Source organism: Apteryx mantelli, chromosome 3 (genome assembly GCF_036417845.1).
Source record: "Apteryx mantelli isolate bAptMan1 chromosome 3, bAptMan1.hap1, whole genome shotgun sequence".
In the NCBI taxonomy this organism is placed as follows: domain Eukaryota; kingdom Metazoa; phylum Chordata; class Aves; order Apterygiformes; family Apterygidae; genus Apteryx; species Apteryx mantelli.
Window position 1 is genome coordinate 63003249 of NC_089980.1, and position 17939 is coordinate 63021187.

The 17939-nt window shown below is 39.4% G+C and overlaps 1 protein-coding gene across 1 annotated transcript in view; it reads left to right on the forward strand.

Moving 5' to 3' along the window:
- Nucleotides 1–629: 629 nt before the first annotated feature.
- Nucleotides 630–17939, forward strand: part of WTAP (WT1 associated protein) — a 28931-nt gene continuing 11621 nt past the window's right edge. Inside the window, exons 1-5 of the mRNA XM_013945438.2 lie at nt 630–853; nt 4696–4733; nt 4822–4877; nt 12477–12535; nt 14272–14399. Coding sequence (XP_013800892.1) covers nt 4704–4733; nt 4822–4877; nt 12477–12535; nt 14272–14399 — 273 coding nt within the window. The 5' untranslated portion in view covers nt 630–853; nt 4696–4703. The remainder of the gene's footprint in view (nt 854–4695; nt 4734–4821; nt 4878–12476; nt 12536–14271; nt 14400–17939) is intronic.

Here is a 17939-nt window from a genome sequence, read left to right on the forward strand (position 1 = left end):
CCTGGCAGACGCCCGGTTTCACGCGTGAGGGCCGGGGCAGGCGGTCGGTGCTGCTGCGCCACGCGCTGCAGGCGGCGGCCTGCAGCCCCCGAGCACGGGCCCTTCACTGCGGCGAGAGCGCGGACGGGCGGGCGGGCACGGCCAGCCAGGGCGCCGCTGCCGCCGCTGCCCTCGACCCTAGCGGCGTCTGCCGCTAGGAGGCGGCCGTCGCGGCGGCCGTATCCTTCCGTCCGCCCCCATGATGCCCTGCGGCGCGCTGCCCGCCGCGCGCTCCCCCCTCCCTTCTGCCCGTTTAGCTGACAGGCTTTAAATCAACATTCAAATAACCAGGGAAACCGTCACACGGGAAAGCAGGGGCACCTCAGTACTGCCTGCTGGGGAGGGAGGAAGAGCGGGGGGCGAGCTCCCCAAGGGCAGCCCCGCGGCGGCCGGGGCCGGCAGCTGAGGGCCGCTGGCCGTGCCGGTGAGTGCGGCGCGGCCGCCCCGGGCCATTGCGGCGGCCCGCGCCGCGCCGCGCCGCCCCGTGCGCAGCTCCCCCGCCCTGAACGTGAGGGGCGGTTAGGGGGCGGGGCGGCCGGGAGCTTATTTCCTCCTTGGGCGCCATTTTGTAGCGCAGAGAATCCGCAAATAAAGAGCGGGCGGGAGTGGTGCGTGAGGAAGCGGGGGGCGGGGGGACGCGACGGCGACGACGGCGACGACCCCGGCTCCGGAGCAGCGGTCCCGGTAGAGCCGGTTGCGGGCGCGGAGGTGGCGGCGGGTGTGAGCGGTGTCGGCGCTTCGCCCTCGATGTGACGGGTGCGGCCCAGGCAACCAGTGTGCTGGAAGAGTGAGGCCTCCGCACCGCGGGCGGGAGGTGAGTGACCGCGCGAGCGCTCCTTCCCTCCGCTGGACTCCCCCTTTCCCTGGTACCGCCGCCCTCCTCCCCGTGGGAAGTAGCGGGGTCCTCGGCAGGGACCGGGCATCTCGCGGCCCCGGGACGCCCGGCTCCGGTGGCTCCATCCCTCACCCCGAGCGGGGGGAGGAGCGGAAGCACTTAGAGCCATTTTGTGCGAGCCCGGCCTGACTGCTCCGCTGAGATCCTCCTCCCCCAGCCTTCGGCTCCGCCACGCCCGGGCGCAGCCGCCACCACTGGGGCTCCCTCTGGGCGAGGGAGACGCATTGGGTTTTTTGTTTGTTTGTTTTTTCCTTCTCCTGTTGAAGCCGAGCGAGGACGGCCCGACGGGGCGAGGCGGGCAGCGCCCGTGCTGCCTGAAGGGAGGGGGCGGCGGCGGTCTGTCAAATGTCCGCGACGAGCCGTCGGGTCAGCAGCCTGCAGCTGCGCCTGGCCCGGGGCCGGCGGGGTCTCCACGCAGGAAGCGGGGCCGCGCGGCGGCGGCCCGCCGTTTTGGGGGAGGAGGGGAGCCGAGGCCCGGCTATGCCAGGCTCCCGACGGCGGTCGCTGGGGCTAGTGTGGAAACTTTCGTAGTCTGGGATCTTATTTTGGAACTTCTTGTTTCGGGACACTCGAACGCATGCTGGGCTTTTCCCACGGAATGCTTTTCATATCGTTGAAATAACTGGGAGTTATTTCAGCTGTTGCTAGTGAAGTGGCGCTTCAGTTACGTCTGGTATTATTTGATTACCTTGTCTCTTAGCTTCTTTTTTTATTCTTAAACCTTATGTCTTCTAAATGCTGTAGTAAAAAGTGTGCAGGAAACCACAGTTCCTGAGACTAAAATGCATTTTCCCTTTTTCAGTCCTTTCATATTTCAATTACTGTAAAAGCCTAAGATTTCATGAGATTACATGAGAATTCTTTTAGTGTCCGTGATGACCCTTTTTTAAGCCTGAAATATGTGTTTATATTGCTCATTGTCAGGAGCAGGTGTAGAAGCTGTGGGAGTTTAACAGGTATCACTGCTCTGAAATCATGAAAGTGCCTACTTAGGAAAGTACAGGTTAAACTGTTCGTTGTATTAATTGGAAAGTGCAATCATGATAATTCCAGTCAGAAAATGGCAGTTCATCCTGCTCTTGCAAAATATTACTGAACTGCTTAGCAGAAAGATCCTCTATCTTTCAGAGGAGAGGAATGGTGAGTTGCATCTCTTGCTGCACAACACTTCAAGTTACTCTATTACATTTAAAGAATGAATGTTTCAGTTGTAATAATGTTGTTAAAGTTTATTGCATATAGATTTATCTGTTAAGCACAGAAAGAACTAAGACAAATCACTGTGATAACTAAGTGATATAGTAAGCCTGATGCTCTAATGCTTCTGAAAACACTGAGCCCAATGATAGAAATATGACCTGTAGCAATAACGAACTCCTAAGCTGTTTGTGTACTGTAGGTGCTTAAAAAAAAAAAGCTGTTGCATAGGAGTAGGGAGGCAAAATTCACATGTACAAAAAGAACACTATCACTTAGCTGTAGTAGTAAGAAGTTCAGGTGTGATCAACATAGGATTTCCAAAATAATACCTTACTAAGAAATATTCAGGGTGTTTTTTAGTGTACACTTCTAGTTCTACAGGTGAAAACAGGTGGCAGTAAAACAATAACTTAGGTAATGCAGTGGACTGTAACTTTTATTTTCAGCACATGCATTAAAGGATCTTATCAGATAGCAAGAGATGGCTTTGTAAATGGCAGTGCATTGGGCCTCAAGGTTAGAAGAGTAGTCTGACTTGGTGCTGCCAAGAGAAGACTGGATGTGGGAGCCTTGTGCTAGGTCTGGAGATAGGCAATAAGGATGAGGCATCAGCCTTTGATTTCTTTCAGTTACTATTGTGGTAGCACTCAAGTGTTCATAGCTTGCTGTATGCTGCTGCAGGGTTCATAAGTGGAGTCTTCAGAAAACTCATTTTTTTTGGTATTTGTATGCTCCTGATATTTTTCTGACATATGATGGCATCTTCTGTGTATGATTTTAATCTAAGCGTAGTTCCATGGGATGTTTGAAAGGCAGGCCTCTCTCCCTTGAGGACTTAAATCCTGCTGAAATCTTCAAGATTCCTTCCAAATACTGAAGGAATTCAGGCTTCTAAAAATCTTTAAGAAAATTGTAATGGGAGAAGTAGGCAATCTAAACATAGGGGGCTGTGAGCGTTCCCCATGTGATCTCAAGTTATCTTGTGTTATTTTGGATGACTAAATTGAGCATCATTGGTTTGTATCAATAGTCTCTTACACTTTAATACATTTAAAATTGCATTTAGTGAAAATCTTATGTGAAAAGCCGTGTCCAGAAGTTAAAGCAAAATGCTTGAGCAACTTCTCATGCGAGACAGAAAAGTAGTGGTGGGGAGGATAGACTTTTTAGACTAGGGAAGCACTTAAGTACCTGTGTGTTATGAAGATTAGGAACAGGAAGCTGACATTTGTCAGAGATAACCTGTGTTGAATGTTATTAGAAACCTTTCCATTGGTTCTGATGTCACTTTTTACTTTATGAAGGGCTTGGAAGCTGTTTCACCTGTGCACTGTAGGTGTGTAGACATTATCATAATCTTGTTTGACATAGGGCTATATATTGAATGTTAATATAGGCTGAAGGAACTGTCTTTCACTTGATATGTGTTTGTTTGTCTTTTTGACAACAGCGAGGCCTTTAGGATTTCAAAAACTTAGTTTAGTTTGAGTGCTTTTTTGAAAATATCAAAGAGTACTTGGTATAAGTTGTGTTCCCCTGTCCCGCAATCATTTTTAAACAACTTAAATGCATTGTATTTGTGAAGCTAACTGTTCACAAGTGAGGAATTGGGTACATCCATTTTCTTGTATAAGTGCATGGCAAAGATTTTTTTAAGGTTAAAATCTCAATGTTACGTGCAGCTCTTCTGTTGGAAGGCATATTGCAAAGATGCATGCCTCCAGCAAAGCTTGCCTCTGTTTCTTATATACTTATGATGTTCGTGGGCTTTTTTTAATAATCATAGTAATAGAAAATACTTTGCCTCTTTGAGGTAAGGAAGCATGTCCTGTAATACAAGGAATTGTGGCTAATTAATATAGGTGTAATAGGATTGCATTGTGCTATGAACGGACAAGAGGAATTGTATTCGATGGGGTACCCAAGTTGTTTGTCACTTATTTTTCCTAAAAAAATAATAATAATAATAATAATAACCTGAAGAGTTTTAAAATAACTGCTCAATACTTTCTGTTTATCAAAATCTTAAAAATAAGAGATAAGTAGTTAGAAAAACTCACTGTCTTGACATTCCCCAAATATTGGTGGTAATGTTTCCAAATCACTTCTTTTTATTCCAAAGAGATACTGAAATAGTGGTATAAAATTACATTCTTCAGGTCATAACTATCTTCTGTCTTTAAAAAAAAAAAAAAAAAAAAGTTAAATAGATGTAGGCAGGTATTAAATGTCAGTTTGATCTTAAAAACAAGTATGGACAAAGTTAGATGGTTTTGCTTAGTTAAATAGGGAAGAGTTGATTATTGATACTCTTTCAGATATTGAAAGAACACTCTGGGTAGTTTTTGTAAAGGTGTCTCATGACTTGGTATCTAGATTACAATAGGAAACTTGTCATAGTATTCTTTTGTACTCTGCATTATATGGTACCAATATTTCAGTAATCTGATATCACTAATAAATACAAATTTAAGGAAGAAGTACAAATGTCTGACTTGCTGCGTGTTTTATGTACCCTAGTAATGGTATTAAATAAAACTCCCTTTTTTCTCCCCTTTTAGAGTTCACAATGACGAATGAAGAACCTCTCCCGAAGAAGGTATGTTTAAAAATACTTACTGTTTTTTTTTTTTTTTTCCAAATAGTCATGACAACCTGTTAAATTGTGCTTCTCCTTTGCTCCATAGGTTCGCCTTAGTGAAGCAGACTTTAAGGTTTTGCCTAGAGATGAGCTGATCCTAAGGTAAAGTAACAAGCAGTTTTTCTATTGCAACATTTTAGTGAATTCTTAATGGAAAACATGTAACCTCTTCTCTCCACCTCTCCATTGCTTATAGCATCCTTGTTCTGATAACCTATTTCATCCTTTTCATCATAAAACTCTTCTGTAAAATTCTCCTTGTCCCAAATACTTTAAGAGTTGGGGACAAGTGCTTTTCTGAAGGAAACAAAATCCTGAGCATTGTTTTCTAATCCATGAGTAGAAATAGTGTTTTTTTTGTTTTTTTTTTTGTTTTTTTCCACTTGCAACTTCAGAAGACTAGGTTGCTTACATTCTTTGCTAGATAGCAAGTTATTTTTAAACATCAGGAAACTCAACTCCTTACTCCATAATGAGTTTTAGTTTTTCTTAGTCCACACAGTTGTCCTTCTAACATGTTCAGATTTTAAACGTAAAATATGTTAAGTGAAATTCTCGCTTAAAACTCACACAAAGGAGAGCCTGAACATCTCTTTCATCTTTTAGGAAGCTAGGTGTCACCATGGAAAAGTTAACAGAATTATTATTTTCCCTCCTCTCAATTCTAAATTAGCATTTATTATCCTCTGGTATGAATTTGTGCAAGTATAGTCACAGGAATAAGCTTAGTGAGAATAGTTAAATGGATTGTATTTATAAACTTATCTCAACAATCTTAGAAGGGTATTTTCCTCCCCTTCCCCCCATGTTTTAGCTAACCTTTCTTCAAGAGTGAAGATAGTCTTAATTGAATTCTTTTCAACTGTAATCATGGCTAGTTCTGTGAGACAGTTGTAAGCGCATGTTCTGGGCCTTCTAAAAAGAGAGCTCTTGCAGTTGTACAGGCCATCTGTTTGAAGAAGTAGACCCAAGGCACTTGGTTCCATATACCTGAGTTTCCTGATTGTAAAAAAGGAACTAAGGAGACTAGGCATTCAAAGGTCATCTGTTTTATCTGCTAGAGTAGTCTGTGTGCATTTTGGTAAACTTCAGCTCTTGGCTTCTTGTACACCCTAAGTTATTAGCGTTATTACAGTATCTTGAGTTGGACAAAAATTGCTGTTTTATATTTGAGTTAATGAAGACTGAACTGCTTAGAAAAATGAGGATGCAAGTGCAATACTTAATATATAAGATCAGCTACTCCCTCTTGTGGGCAAATCATCCTGTCAGTAGTGGGAGGACAGTTCTTTCCAGTGGAGTCAATGTAGTCCTGCTTCATATGTTTAAAACTGACTTCTGGCTTCCCACACCCAAGTATCTGTTTTTTGAGTAGTAAGAAATAATGTCTTTAGCAGAAAAAGTGCCTATTTGAGATTAGGTGGTTCAGACCTTGTAAGTCTTTGTCCTTGTTGTGTTTCTACACACATGTGCATACACACACCCCAGGCTTATCCCCGGAGAGTAGCGAACTTACAAGTTTCTAAAGCTAGGCCATTCCTTCCTGCTGCAAAACTCCTATCAAGGTATCAACGCCTAGATCCTGGGCACCTTGTTTCCTGAGCTGTGGTTTAAAGACAAACAAAAAAAAAGCTTCTGACTGTAATCAGTGTCTTGGTTTGTTACTGCTCTAGAAGAGAGATCAATTTCCAGCATATATTAAAGTGAGAATGTGATGGAATCTGCACAAGGAGGTAATGTAAATCAGTAGCTAAACCATCTTAATAAAAAGATGGGGCAATTTGTCACAGTTGTGTTGGTACTGAATCTTTCTCTTAGTGTAGACAGAGGAACTTACTGTGGTCTCAGAGCCACTTGATTGATTAAAGGATAACTGTCCCTCATACCCAGAAATAGAAACTTAAATGCCATTTTGTCCCTGTCCATGTTGTTTGTTTGCATTAACCAGCCCCATAATATTATTGCTTTTTCTTTGAATTGGGTGCATGTTTAATGGATTTTTAGTAAAGCTTGATCTTATCTATGACTTCATGTAAAACTAGTGTTACCACACTAACTGCTAACTTATTTTGTAGGATTGTAAGCCTGATTGTAAAGATGGAATATAAAATGTTGAGCTGTATATGTATATTGTATTTTTTTTCAAAGGCATGTCTGCTGTTTTCAGACATAGAAAAACATGTGTTGACCACTAGTGGATCATCTCAAAATAAGACTTGGAATGGGTTTTTTAGCTAGTGCTCTGGTGGGGCAAATGTTTCAAGATACTAGCTTATGTAATCTGTGGGGTTTGGTCTTTTAGGTAATACATAATCTCTGTACAAATTGCACTGATAAACAATTTTTCTACATACATATTTTATCAGGTCTTGTGCCATGAATCCAAACTTCACTATTCTTTTCTATAAAGTACATAATTTAGTGGGGGGGGTTTGTTTTTTTTTGTTTTTTTTTTAACTTCTGTTGACTGAAAGTGAGCTGGATCTACAACTTGAGAAGCCTCTGAGTCTGGCCTTCTGGTGATTCCTGCTTGTCTCATTACTTGCAGCTGTGGACTCATTTCCTTCATTCTCCCCATCACTTTCTTTTTTTAAATGCAATAACCACTTAGCTTGAACATGTAGGAGCTGCTGTGAAGGAAGAAGAGCCAGAAACACAATAAGCAAGCACTCTGGTTCATAGCTTAACTCTTGATCAGTATTGCCATGATTTAGTGTAGTGGTTAGTCTTTGAAATCTTCAAGCACCCACATCTACACAAGCAGTTCTGGTGAAATACAGTCGTCTTAGTGCTTGTTGAAGAGTAATACTCTTAGCAAAGACTTTTAACCAAGGTGGACATACAGCCAGTCACTTCTGGAATGGCTTAAGGGCAGTTCACCCTCCTGCCCCCAGAGTGCTTGTCACTTATTCTTGGGGGAAAAGTGAACTGCAAAGCTGGGCATCAAAAATGGATGATCCAGGAAAACTAGCTGCCTTTGAAAGTGAAATTTATAGAAGTATTTTGAAGCCATTGCATCTTCAAATCTGTTTCTGGGTAACTAATATTTTTAGGGAATGAAGGGAACTAACTGTTAATGCTTCCAAGTTACCTTCTAGTCCTTGTGAGACTGCTAGTGACCCCTGAATGTAAATGAGTTTCAAAGCAGTTTCCCTAACTTTGTGTACAGATCTGTGTCTCTGCTCTGTAGCAACTTTACAAGTAGCAGTTTAGTGAAACTGTTCAGATTGTCAGTGATCTGCTGGCCAGATAGTGACATGAACCATCCTGGCAAAACAGGTGACATGATGTTGATTAAAATGGATTTGATAGAAGAGACTGGCTGGCTTTAACCTTCATTATTTCCCTATTCTAGTTCATTGTTGAGCTGTGCCAAGCCCCCTGCAGGTGTACCAGAAGGGGTAATATGGGCAAGGAGGGGTGTAAGACAACTCTTAAGCTTGCTTAAAGCAATGCATCTGTTAGATTGTATGCAAAGTTATAGTCTATGATAGGTGAAGAGAACAGTCTGTCTTGGCTGTTGGGAAGAAAGGCTTCAGATTTAAGTTTGCCCATCAAGTCCCAATAAATCACTGACTTTCTTTAATTAAAAGAAAAGTATGTACAAATTCTTAAATAGGTTAACTTAACTGTTTTTGTGTCAGTGTAAGAGTTTACTTAAAAAAAAAAAAATCAAACTAATGTGGGTACGATGTTTACATGATCCTGGTGGCAGGGGTATTGCTTTCAAGTAAGGTGAAAAAATTTCCCAGATGAGAGTTCTTTCCTCTTGTAGTTGAAGATGGGCTGGCAGCAAGCTTTTACTTTAAATTTTAATTCTGGCAACATTTTTGGAAAACCTTTTTGTATATCACTTCAGGATTTTTTTGGACATGTTTACTGAGATTTAGAATGTGATTAGGGGCAGAAATCTCTTCCTTGAAGAGCTCAGAATATTAGCTAGTTGAAAAATGTTTAAAATTCCTAATCTTTAGAAATAGTGTTTGTATGGAGATTTTTTTCGTAACTTAACAAATGTCTTTTATGTGTTATGGTGTCTTATGGGGAAGTTATATATTTATGTGCAGAGAATTACATTGTTTATGAATACAGTTGGAATTAAAATTTCTAATTGAAATTAAATAAAGATGTACTCCAAATGTGACATATGGTGACATAAGTGACTTGACATTTTTTCTAATTGGTTACTGTTTGCAGTAGGGCTTAATGGAGCCTGCAGCGTGTGTGTGTGTGCACATGCGCATGGCCTAACTTACGCCTAAGAATCCTTGGAAAACACTGGAGTTATGCTTGATACCTGGGATTTCTAGGTGCTGCTACACCTACTACTAAATTAGCCTATGCTTCTGCTGTTTAGTTTCAACAGGCCATGGCTGAGCAAATGCATCATATTACATTTCTACAAATTTACTGTCCTTGCCACCTTTTTCAAGCTCAATATGAACATTTAACTTAATTCCCACTTAAGTGTGGGAATTTCATGTAATGGGAATACAAGCTCACCTCATCCTTGCTTGTCAACAGCGTGGAGTCTATGCTACTGGAAAAAGTACAAAAGCAAAACTGTTATGCATGGCGATCCAGTTATACAGTTTAAGATCAGAGTTGCACATCTGGAAATCCTGCCCTTTATTTAGGTTAAAAACAGATCTTTTTTTCCATGGACTGTTCACTTAGAATTGTTACAAGCTCTAACACCATTCTTGCAGTTACTTGAGACCTAGAAGTACACAGTTGTACATCTGTCCTGTTTCATCATAGAATCGTCTGGACTCCTCTACCATCCTAAACATAATAAAGAAGAGGAAATACAAAAATGGGTGTTAACAATGTGCAGAGTTAGAGCATTAAAAAATATTATCACTTTCAGCAGCTTCCGTTTTTTAAAATGCTTGCTTCTGCGATAGTTCCATGTTTTCCTTTTTATTTTATCCTTAGTATAGTTTCTAGAAGCTTCAGCTTTTTAACATCAGCATTGCGAAGATTAGAATTTTACTTTAGTTCCCTCTGTTAATGATCTGTGCTACTACTGTCAACAAGGGGAAACAATTACACAGTGAAGCAAGCTGAAAAGTGTTTAGCAAAATGGATCATTAAAGGCATTACCAGAAGAAGTTACCACAAGAAGTTATAAAAGGTTGCAGCACATGTGGAACAAGTGTGTAAAGTCTTAAGTCAGTTAACTTAGTTTTAATTTAAATGTGTATTATTTGGGCCATCATCAGACTTTTTTTAGTCTTGCCAGTAGAGGGGAGCACTTTTCCCTTAACTGTTGTTCATGCATTCAAGGCAAATATTTTGACATACTGATCTTCAGGATTACTGAGAGCTTAAAATATTCACAGCAGATAAAACATCACAACCACAAGTTTGATTGAAGTGCCCTTAATAAGGGCCTGCTTAGGTGTTTGTTTTGTTTTTCCTGAGCTAGTTAATCGAAAGAATGGTCTACTTCATCATGTGGATGTTTCTAAACTTCAACTTTCATTACTTCACTTTGTTTTGATACTTTTAGTCTATTTCAGAGTTCCTATATCAATGATAAAAAAAATCCTATTGCATGAAAGAACTTGGGTGTTTTTTTTTGTCTTTGCACTTGCCATTTTTCTGGTTTGCCTGAAGTGAGATGAAAACCAGGTGGATTGCCAGAAGCGAAAATAGCTTTTGAGTTCTTCTGTAGTCATACCAAAATTGTTGAGATGGAGGTGTGTGAAAATGAAGTTGTTATGGTAGAGAAACTTGAAATCTTTAAAATTTATTGATGGAAAAAATCTGAGTTTGTCATCTGTGGTGATCACAAGTTTGTTCTATGCAATTTCTGAAACTTGTCTGTAGATTAATTGCTATAATCTTGACCAGGTTTTGTCCATCTTGACAAAACATCGTACCGTAAATAACTGTTGGAGGTCTGAAGAGTGATCATTCTGGAAGAGTTGTTAGGCATATGTATTAGGTCCATGACTTGATCTAATACACTTACCCACCACACCTTTTCTTCCAGAAGTTGAGGTAGTTCTTGCTGAACTATTAGCATTTGAGAGGTTACGTAGGGGTATTGCCTCTAACTTTCCTGGTCACCATATGCAACCCATTTTCTTTCCAGTGCTGGTCTGTTATGTCTGTTTAACTTGTGAGTGAATTGAAGCCCTGAAACACTCCTTATATAGCTTTTATCAATCAGGAGGTCACAGTTAAAGCTGAACTGTTGTTTTCAGGTCTGCAGGATGAACTTAGTAGTCAAGTAATCCTGCAATTGTATTTGAATACCATTTTTAAAATTCTTTTATGTAATTCTTTCATGTAAAAACTAGGTTCTTTCTTTACAGGTTTGCTATATAGTGGATTGTTTCAGTTTTACTTTTTGGGGGTTGACATCTTCTGAATGAGTGTTGAACTCTTGTTTCTGTATCAGTATTTCTTTTTTGTTTCTATATCAGCATTTCTTTTTAGAGCAAAGAGATAAGTTTAGGAGTTAAGTGAAAATGCAGTTATTCTCTTTTGCAGAGCTTCAGAGAGCAAGTTAAAGCAGTAATTTCACATGCTGCTGAACAGATCTATAAAACTTTGCTGCTGCCAGAGAGGGAAGAGACCTTGTGTTTACTTTCCTCCCAGCCATGTAATCTCACTCATTCCTAGATCTGATGCTTTTCAGGCTCTTTAATGAGCAGTTTGAATTCACTAAACCATCAAAAATGATCTAGAGTTTGGTTTTATTGTTTTGCATTGAGATAGTTTTGTTCTAGTTTAGTGAATTAAAATAGAGTGGTCTAATGGGTCTGGTACAGAGTAGATGGAGAAAGAAAGGGTAGCTGGGAAAGAGGGAGCAGAAACCTTCCCCTTCTCGTCGTGGTACGTTGTTAGATCAGTTCATTTCATCTTGTGGAATTGTACCATTATGAGGAAAGTGTATAGTTAGGAGCAAAATACATCTTAAAAAAAAGTGCCACTTCATTATGACTGATTTTTAGGCAACCATCCTGTGAACTTTGTCAGGAAGGCATGTTGTCCTAAGCTTTACTGCATTTTTTATTTGCTACTGACTTGATGGTGTGCATTATATGTAGCATTATTTTAAGTGTGGAGTTTCCCAACCATATGTATGGATCACTTTTTTAGCATGCCTGCAAAGAGTTACCAAACTAGCTTCTGGTCAATGAATATAATCAGCCTATGATTTTGGTTTGAATGAGTTGGAATAACTAGTTAGCCTAGACTTGGCAAATTTTAGTGTCCTATTATTATATACTTAAGCTTGCTTTGCTATTCAATTGATGAGTGGTGTAACCCTAATGCAGACTTCTGTTGTCTTTGTGTTATAGTTTCTGCTATGTAATTTAGTTTTGATTGTTCTGCTTTGAGGATGAGATACATCTTAAGTATTTCACATGTACAAAATAATAAATGTCTGATCCCAATGTTTGTCCAAAATAACACAGTAGGTTTTAAGATGTCTATTTTAAGTGGCAACATGCAGCTATGTGGGTTTTTTTATCCTGTCTCCTTCTGAGGTGCAAGATGAAATTAAATATTTTTATGGATAAAGTAAATTTTTTATCAGAATTGTCATTTATCCAATTATGCAATTCCCTTGTGATGCTTTCTGATTATGGTATAAATGTATACTATGAAAGTTTAGGAACTAGATGCCTTAATTTAATAAACTAAGGTTCAGAAAATTCTTTCTCCTCCTCTCTGCAATAGGTGGAAACAGTATGAAGCATACGTGCAAGCTCTGGAGGGCAAGTACACAGACCTGAATTGTAAGTTAGCCAAGTTTCAAAATGGTACAAGTTCCTTAAATGTTCATATAAGTAGAGCACTCAGATAATGTCTTTGCTTTCTAAAATTATTGGAGATAATAGATAGTAATCTAGATAGCATATGTTATTTGTCAAAAGATCCATGTTTTTCCTAGTGTAAATCTTCAGCATTTTTTGTTTTCTTCAGCCATTTGTTTTTCTTGGCAAATCTTACATGGCTTCTGAAAAGTCCATTTTTGCATCTGTAGGATCAACTGTACCCAGACTGCTAGGAAAAAAAAAGCCCCAAACACAACCCCGCAAATACGTTTATTTTTAGGGCCAACAGCAGGGAAAGATTATCCTCTTCCGAAATATCCTATGAATGTTTGTTCCATTGGTATTTTTACAGGGTTGGAAACCAGATGGGATGGGGGATAGTTTTTAGAGGTCTACCGTGAGTCCCCAACTAACTCTTGATCTGATTAGGTAATTTAACTCAAAATTTTGAATATTTGTGTTTGTGTACTTTAGTCTTTCAAAAGAGAGGATGTAGAAAAACTTCATCTTATTCGCCAATGAGAAAAGCAGAATACATTCTGGAAGTGACTGAGTTGCTAATCCTAACTCACTTTTAATGATTGTTTTGGCAGCTAGAGAATAACTTTTTCCTGTTTTTTCATTCACGTTTTCAGTCTAAGTAACAGAAGTCTTGGTACCACTGGTTTTGAAAGTCGTCCCCCCCCCCCCCAAATCAATTTGAGTGATTGTCCTCTCTCTTTCCCTCTTGTATCCCTCATCCCCTGCCACGCTGTAATGTTTGAGTTTTGGAGGGAATAAAATATAGCAAGTGAAAGCAATTAATTTCGTTCTAAGCTCAGACTGTCCTAATGTAGATAATTTGTTGCAACATTTCCAATTTCTCAAGTTCAGCAACTCTAATGCAGACTTCAGTAATCAGTATTATTGAATTATCTGCAAAGAGTAATTTATAAATATTTGTCCTGAAGCGATTTTTCATGGTCGTCTTAGTTTATAATTTCATCCATCATTTCCACATTTTATATGTGATAAGTAGCAGAATAAATATATACTGTTTGTATCATGCTGCTTGTGCGTGTTCCCACTGGAGTAAATAGGAAATGTTGTGTGTTACTTCCTTGTATTCATATTTCATATATAAACCTTTATAAATCTTCATGGATCAGAAGAATTCTTCTGGTTGCGACTGAGCTGCTATTTCTGAAATTTTCTAATGTCTTACTGATTGCTCATGGGGTGTTAAGACCAGTTGGAGGATTGATCACAAATGGCACTGTTTTAGAGATTGAGGAACGTCATTTGCCAGAATGTTGACTTCCCCCATCCTCAAAATTTCTCTAAAATACCAGGACAATTCCATCTTCACCAGTCTCAGAATGCAAGTGGTAGTGGTGAAGGCTAGAGTAGCTGGTTAATTTAGCACTTTAACAGTTAATTCCTATAAAAATGTGGAAACATTTTCAAAAGATTAGTAGAAAGTTTTAGGGAGGGGCCAGAGAGATGTATTTAAAAACAATTATTGTCAAGCTCTTCTAAAACTTTCTGATATTTTGATCTTTTGATTTTGCTTATTTATGCTTATTAAATTTATGCTTATTTTGCTTGTTTGCTATTTATAAATTAGTTTGACTTCCAGATTTTCTAGTTGTCTTTAAACAGCTCTTTATGAAAGGATGCTATAATATGTGCTTTCTGTGTTTTATTACTTGCATTAGCTAATGATGTGACAGGGTTGAGAGAGTCTGAAGAGAAGCTGAAACAGCAACAGCAAGAATCTGCCCGAAGAGAAAATATTCTGGTGATGAGACTGGCAACTAAAGAACAGGAGATGCAAGAGTGTACTGTAAGTATTTATAGAGGATAAGTGTTTTCAGACTGTTACAGAAAAATACCTGCTTTTGCCTGAGCATGTACCCATATACTATGTATTTCATAAACTGTTTATAGCATCCCATTTTCTGTGTCTAAAGAAAATGACAGGGCACTAAAGTTTAAATATTTCACTGAGTTAGTAAAGATCATTTTTCTAATTTTGCTTTTTTAATATTGCTCATTTCAATTTATTTTTCATCAGCCACCGTGCTTGAAAGGACTTTTGCCCCAGAACCATTGCACGGGTTTGCAGCAGTAGCAGCTCTTGCGTGAGCCATGCTTACTTTTTTATGACATTTATCAGCTGTACATATTTACCAAAAATGTTACTTTTAGCTATCAGTGGAGACAGGAGCAAATTGAATTGAAGCCTAAGGATAAGATTGAGCTTTTGTTTTGTTTAGGAGCTTTTAGGCAGATGTTTATGCTGAATTTGGGTAACTAAGTTTTGCAGCTCTCTACATTCATTTAGTTAGGCAGCAAAGTGAAATTGTGAAATTGTAGGTGGAAAACTTTTCAGAGGGAGTCCTTTTGAAATTTGGCAGGTCTGCTTCTTAGGATTTCTGATGTTTTTTGGATGCTTTTTTGTTGTTCCTGTTTCCCTTCTCTATTTCTATGGGTTTTCTGCATCTTCCTTTTTCTGTGTTTAGTTTCGGTTTCTTGAAACTGCCTTTTACCAATTTGGGCTTTTGAATCTTTTTTTGGATCACACTCTTTTAATATCGTTTGACCTGCTTCTTTAACTGGAAGTTCCTGAGAGAAGACTGTAAAATGCTGCTTGATGCTAATTTGTGTAACTTACTCCTAAGAGCTGCTCTTAGGAAAATGGAGATTCTGTGCAAAACCAATCACTAGCATTGTATCATTCCTTCTGATGTTTTGCTCTTTTAGCCTCCCTTCTTTTTCTGTAGGTTTCCAGAGCTGTTAGATAAAGCGATGTAGGACTTACCTCTTAACTCATGATTTTAAGAGTAATGAAAATAATAATGTGACATTAGTCTGTAGCAAATATTGTTACAAAAAGAAAAAATGTGCGGGTAAAACTTCTTTTGCATTGGTAAAGAATGAATCACAGAATTGCTGAGGTTAGAAGGTACTTCTGGAGATCATCCAGTCCAAACCCCCCTGCTCAAAGCAGGGTCAGCTAGAGCAGGTTGCTCAGGGCCATGTCCAGCCAGGTTTTGAATATTTCCAAGGATGCAGACTCCACAGCCTCTCCTGGCAACCTTTTCCAGCATTAGGTCACCCTTGCAGTAAAAAAAGTGTTTTCTCAAGTTTAAATGGAATTTTCCGTATTTGAATTTGTGCCCATTGCCTCTTGTCCTTTCACTGGGTACCACTGAGAAGAGTGGCTCCATTCTCTTGCCCCGCCACCCCCTCAAAAATCAGGTATTTATACACGTTGATCAGATTCACCTCAGCCTTCTTTTCTCCAGGCTGAACAGCCACAGCTCTTCCAGTCTCTCCTTGTATGACAGATGCTCCAGGCCCTTAATCATCTTTGTGACTCTGCACTGGATTCGCCCCAGTATGTCCATATCTCTTGTACTGGGGAGCCCAACACTGGACCCAGTGCTCCAGCTATGGCTTCACCAGGGCTGAATAGAGGGGAAGAATCACCTCCCTCCACCTGCTGGCAACATTCTTCCTAATGCAGCCCAGGAAGCATCCTAGGTCCATGAAGCCCATGAAGTTGGTACTATACTAGAACACTTCTCTAGTAGTGATGCTACTATATTGCTCCCATTTCTCTTGTTTCTTCTACTGATAAGCTCTACTGTGAGGAACAGAAGTAAGAAGATTTTTTTTCTCTTGAACTTTTGAGCATGGACCTGAAATGATGGATATTAAAAAATCAGATGAAATGTAGGGCTTTTTCACCAAGTACCAATTTGTTTACATTTTTCACCTTTCTTCTGCCATATTTCTAAAAGAATGGCATAAACAAAAACTTCACGTTTAAGACTCTGAATTCTGACAAGATCTTGAAGACTGTATAGGATTTTTGTCTGCACTTTGTTTACAGCTGTGGTGCTTAGCATTTCCAGAACGTCCTCTTTGAAAAACTTTTTATGAGCTTGTTTTTTGTTGTTTTTTGTTGTTGTTTTTTGTTTTTAGAAAAAAAAAAGTTAGCTCAGTTTTTCCAAGTTGTTGACACACACAAATCACATCAAAGATGTTATCTCTTTCATAGAAGTAGAACGATGCATCTTGGAAGAAGAGAAAAAACTATTATGAAGACACTGTTGGCACCTTATTGTTTTCAGACTGAACATGTGGATAGTTTGAAGAAGTTGGCAGTTTGCTTTGTATTATTAAATGGTATTTTTTCAGCAAGGTAACAATAACAAAATAAATCGTGCTGGAAGAGATGCAAAGCTAAACTATAGGTTGCTAAGTCATTTGGTAAATGAACAAAAAGTATTAACTGTATCATAATGTATTTGAGATGTCTAATTTTGAGTCCACAAAATAAGTTTCCTTAAACTCTTTAGTGTAAAGTTAACCATGTTTTATAATTCATATTTAAATGCTATAAAATATACCAGTGACACTGTCATTTATACATAAGCATTTAGTGTTGACTCTCTCAATTTGAAAGACAGAACATCTTGGGTGTCAAGTTTCTTAAAGCTACAGATAATTATTTATCTTTTGATACTGATTGTTCATATTCTTCTCAATGTATTGGCAGGACGTACTTAATATTTACAAACTAACCACGTTCAACTCTTAGAAATTTAACTGGATAAAAAAATAACTGACCAAATTGAAATGTAGTAGTTGACAGACACAGGTGAGTTTTCTAATTATCAGTGTGTAAAACGTTTTGCTAGTTAAAAAAAAATACTAGTCCTGTTTTAAAATAGGATGTGATAGGCCTTGTCTTAGTTGCCATTTTCATTTGTACCCCTTCTTGAAAAAGGCAAAAAATAAAAACTTCTCTTGGCTTATAAAAGTTATCAGTTCAGTTGCTCTTGAAACTTCGTAGTTATATATGTCAGCGTAGCAGTCATTGTTCTGACACTCTTTTGCAAAAACAAAACGGTGGTTTAGTACATAGTTTCATTCTTGGGCTCTATGCTGATTCTGGCAGCAGAATGGATTTGGGCAGGGGGGAATGACAGAAGCTTGTTGATCGTCTGACTGATATTGCAAACTTACTTTGCATAGTTTAAAGTGGTTAACTAAAGGGCTAGATGGGAGTTTAGGGGTTTAATACCTCATCTACCCCAACATCAGCAAAAGCCTTATGGTACTTTCCCCCTAGCAAGAACACTCCTGCCCCCCAAAAAGAGACTCCTTTTGTTAGGAAGGTAAAGGCAAGGTACTGGCTACTGTTCCTACATGGAGCTTTATTTCTGACAGAGAAGGTGCTGAAGGAGTGATTGCTGCTTCAGGGAAAGGTCTTTACACCCTTCCTAAGCTACTGCACAGCTGCTGTTGGGCTGTAAGCAGACAGGCATTTGGAAGTATTTGCCTCTCAAATAGCTTTTCCCTATCTTCTCCA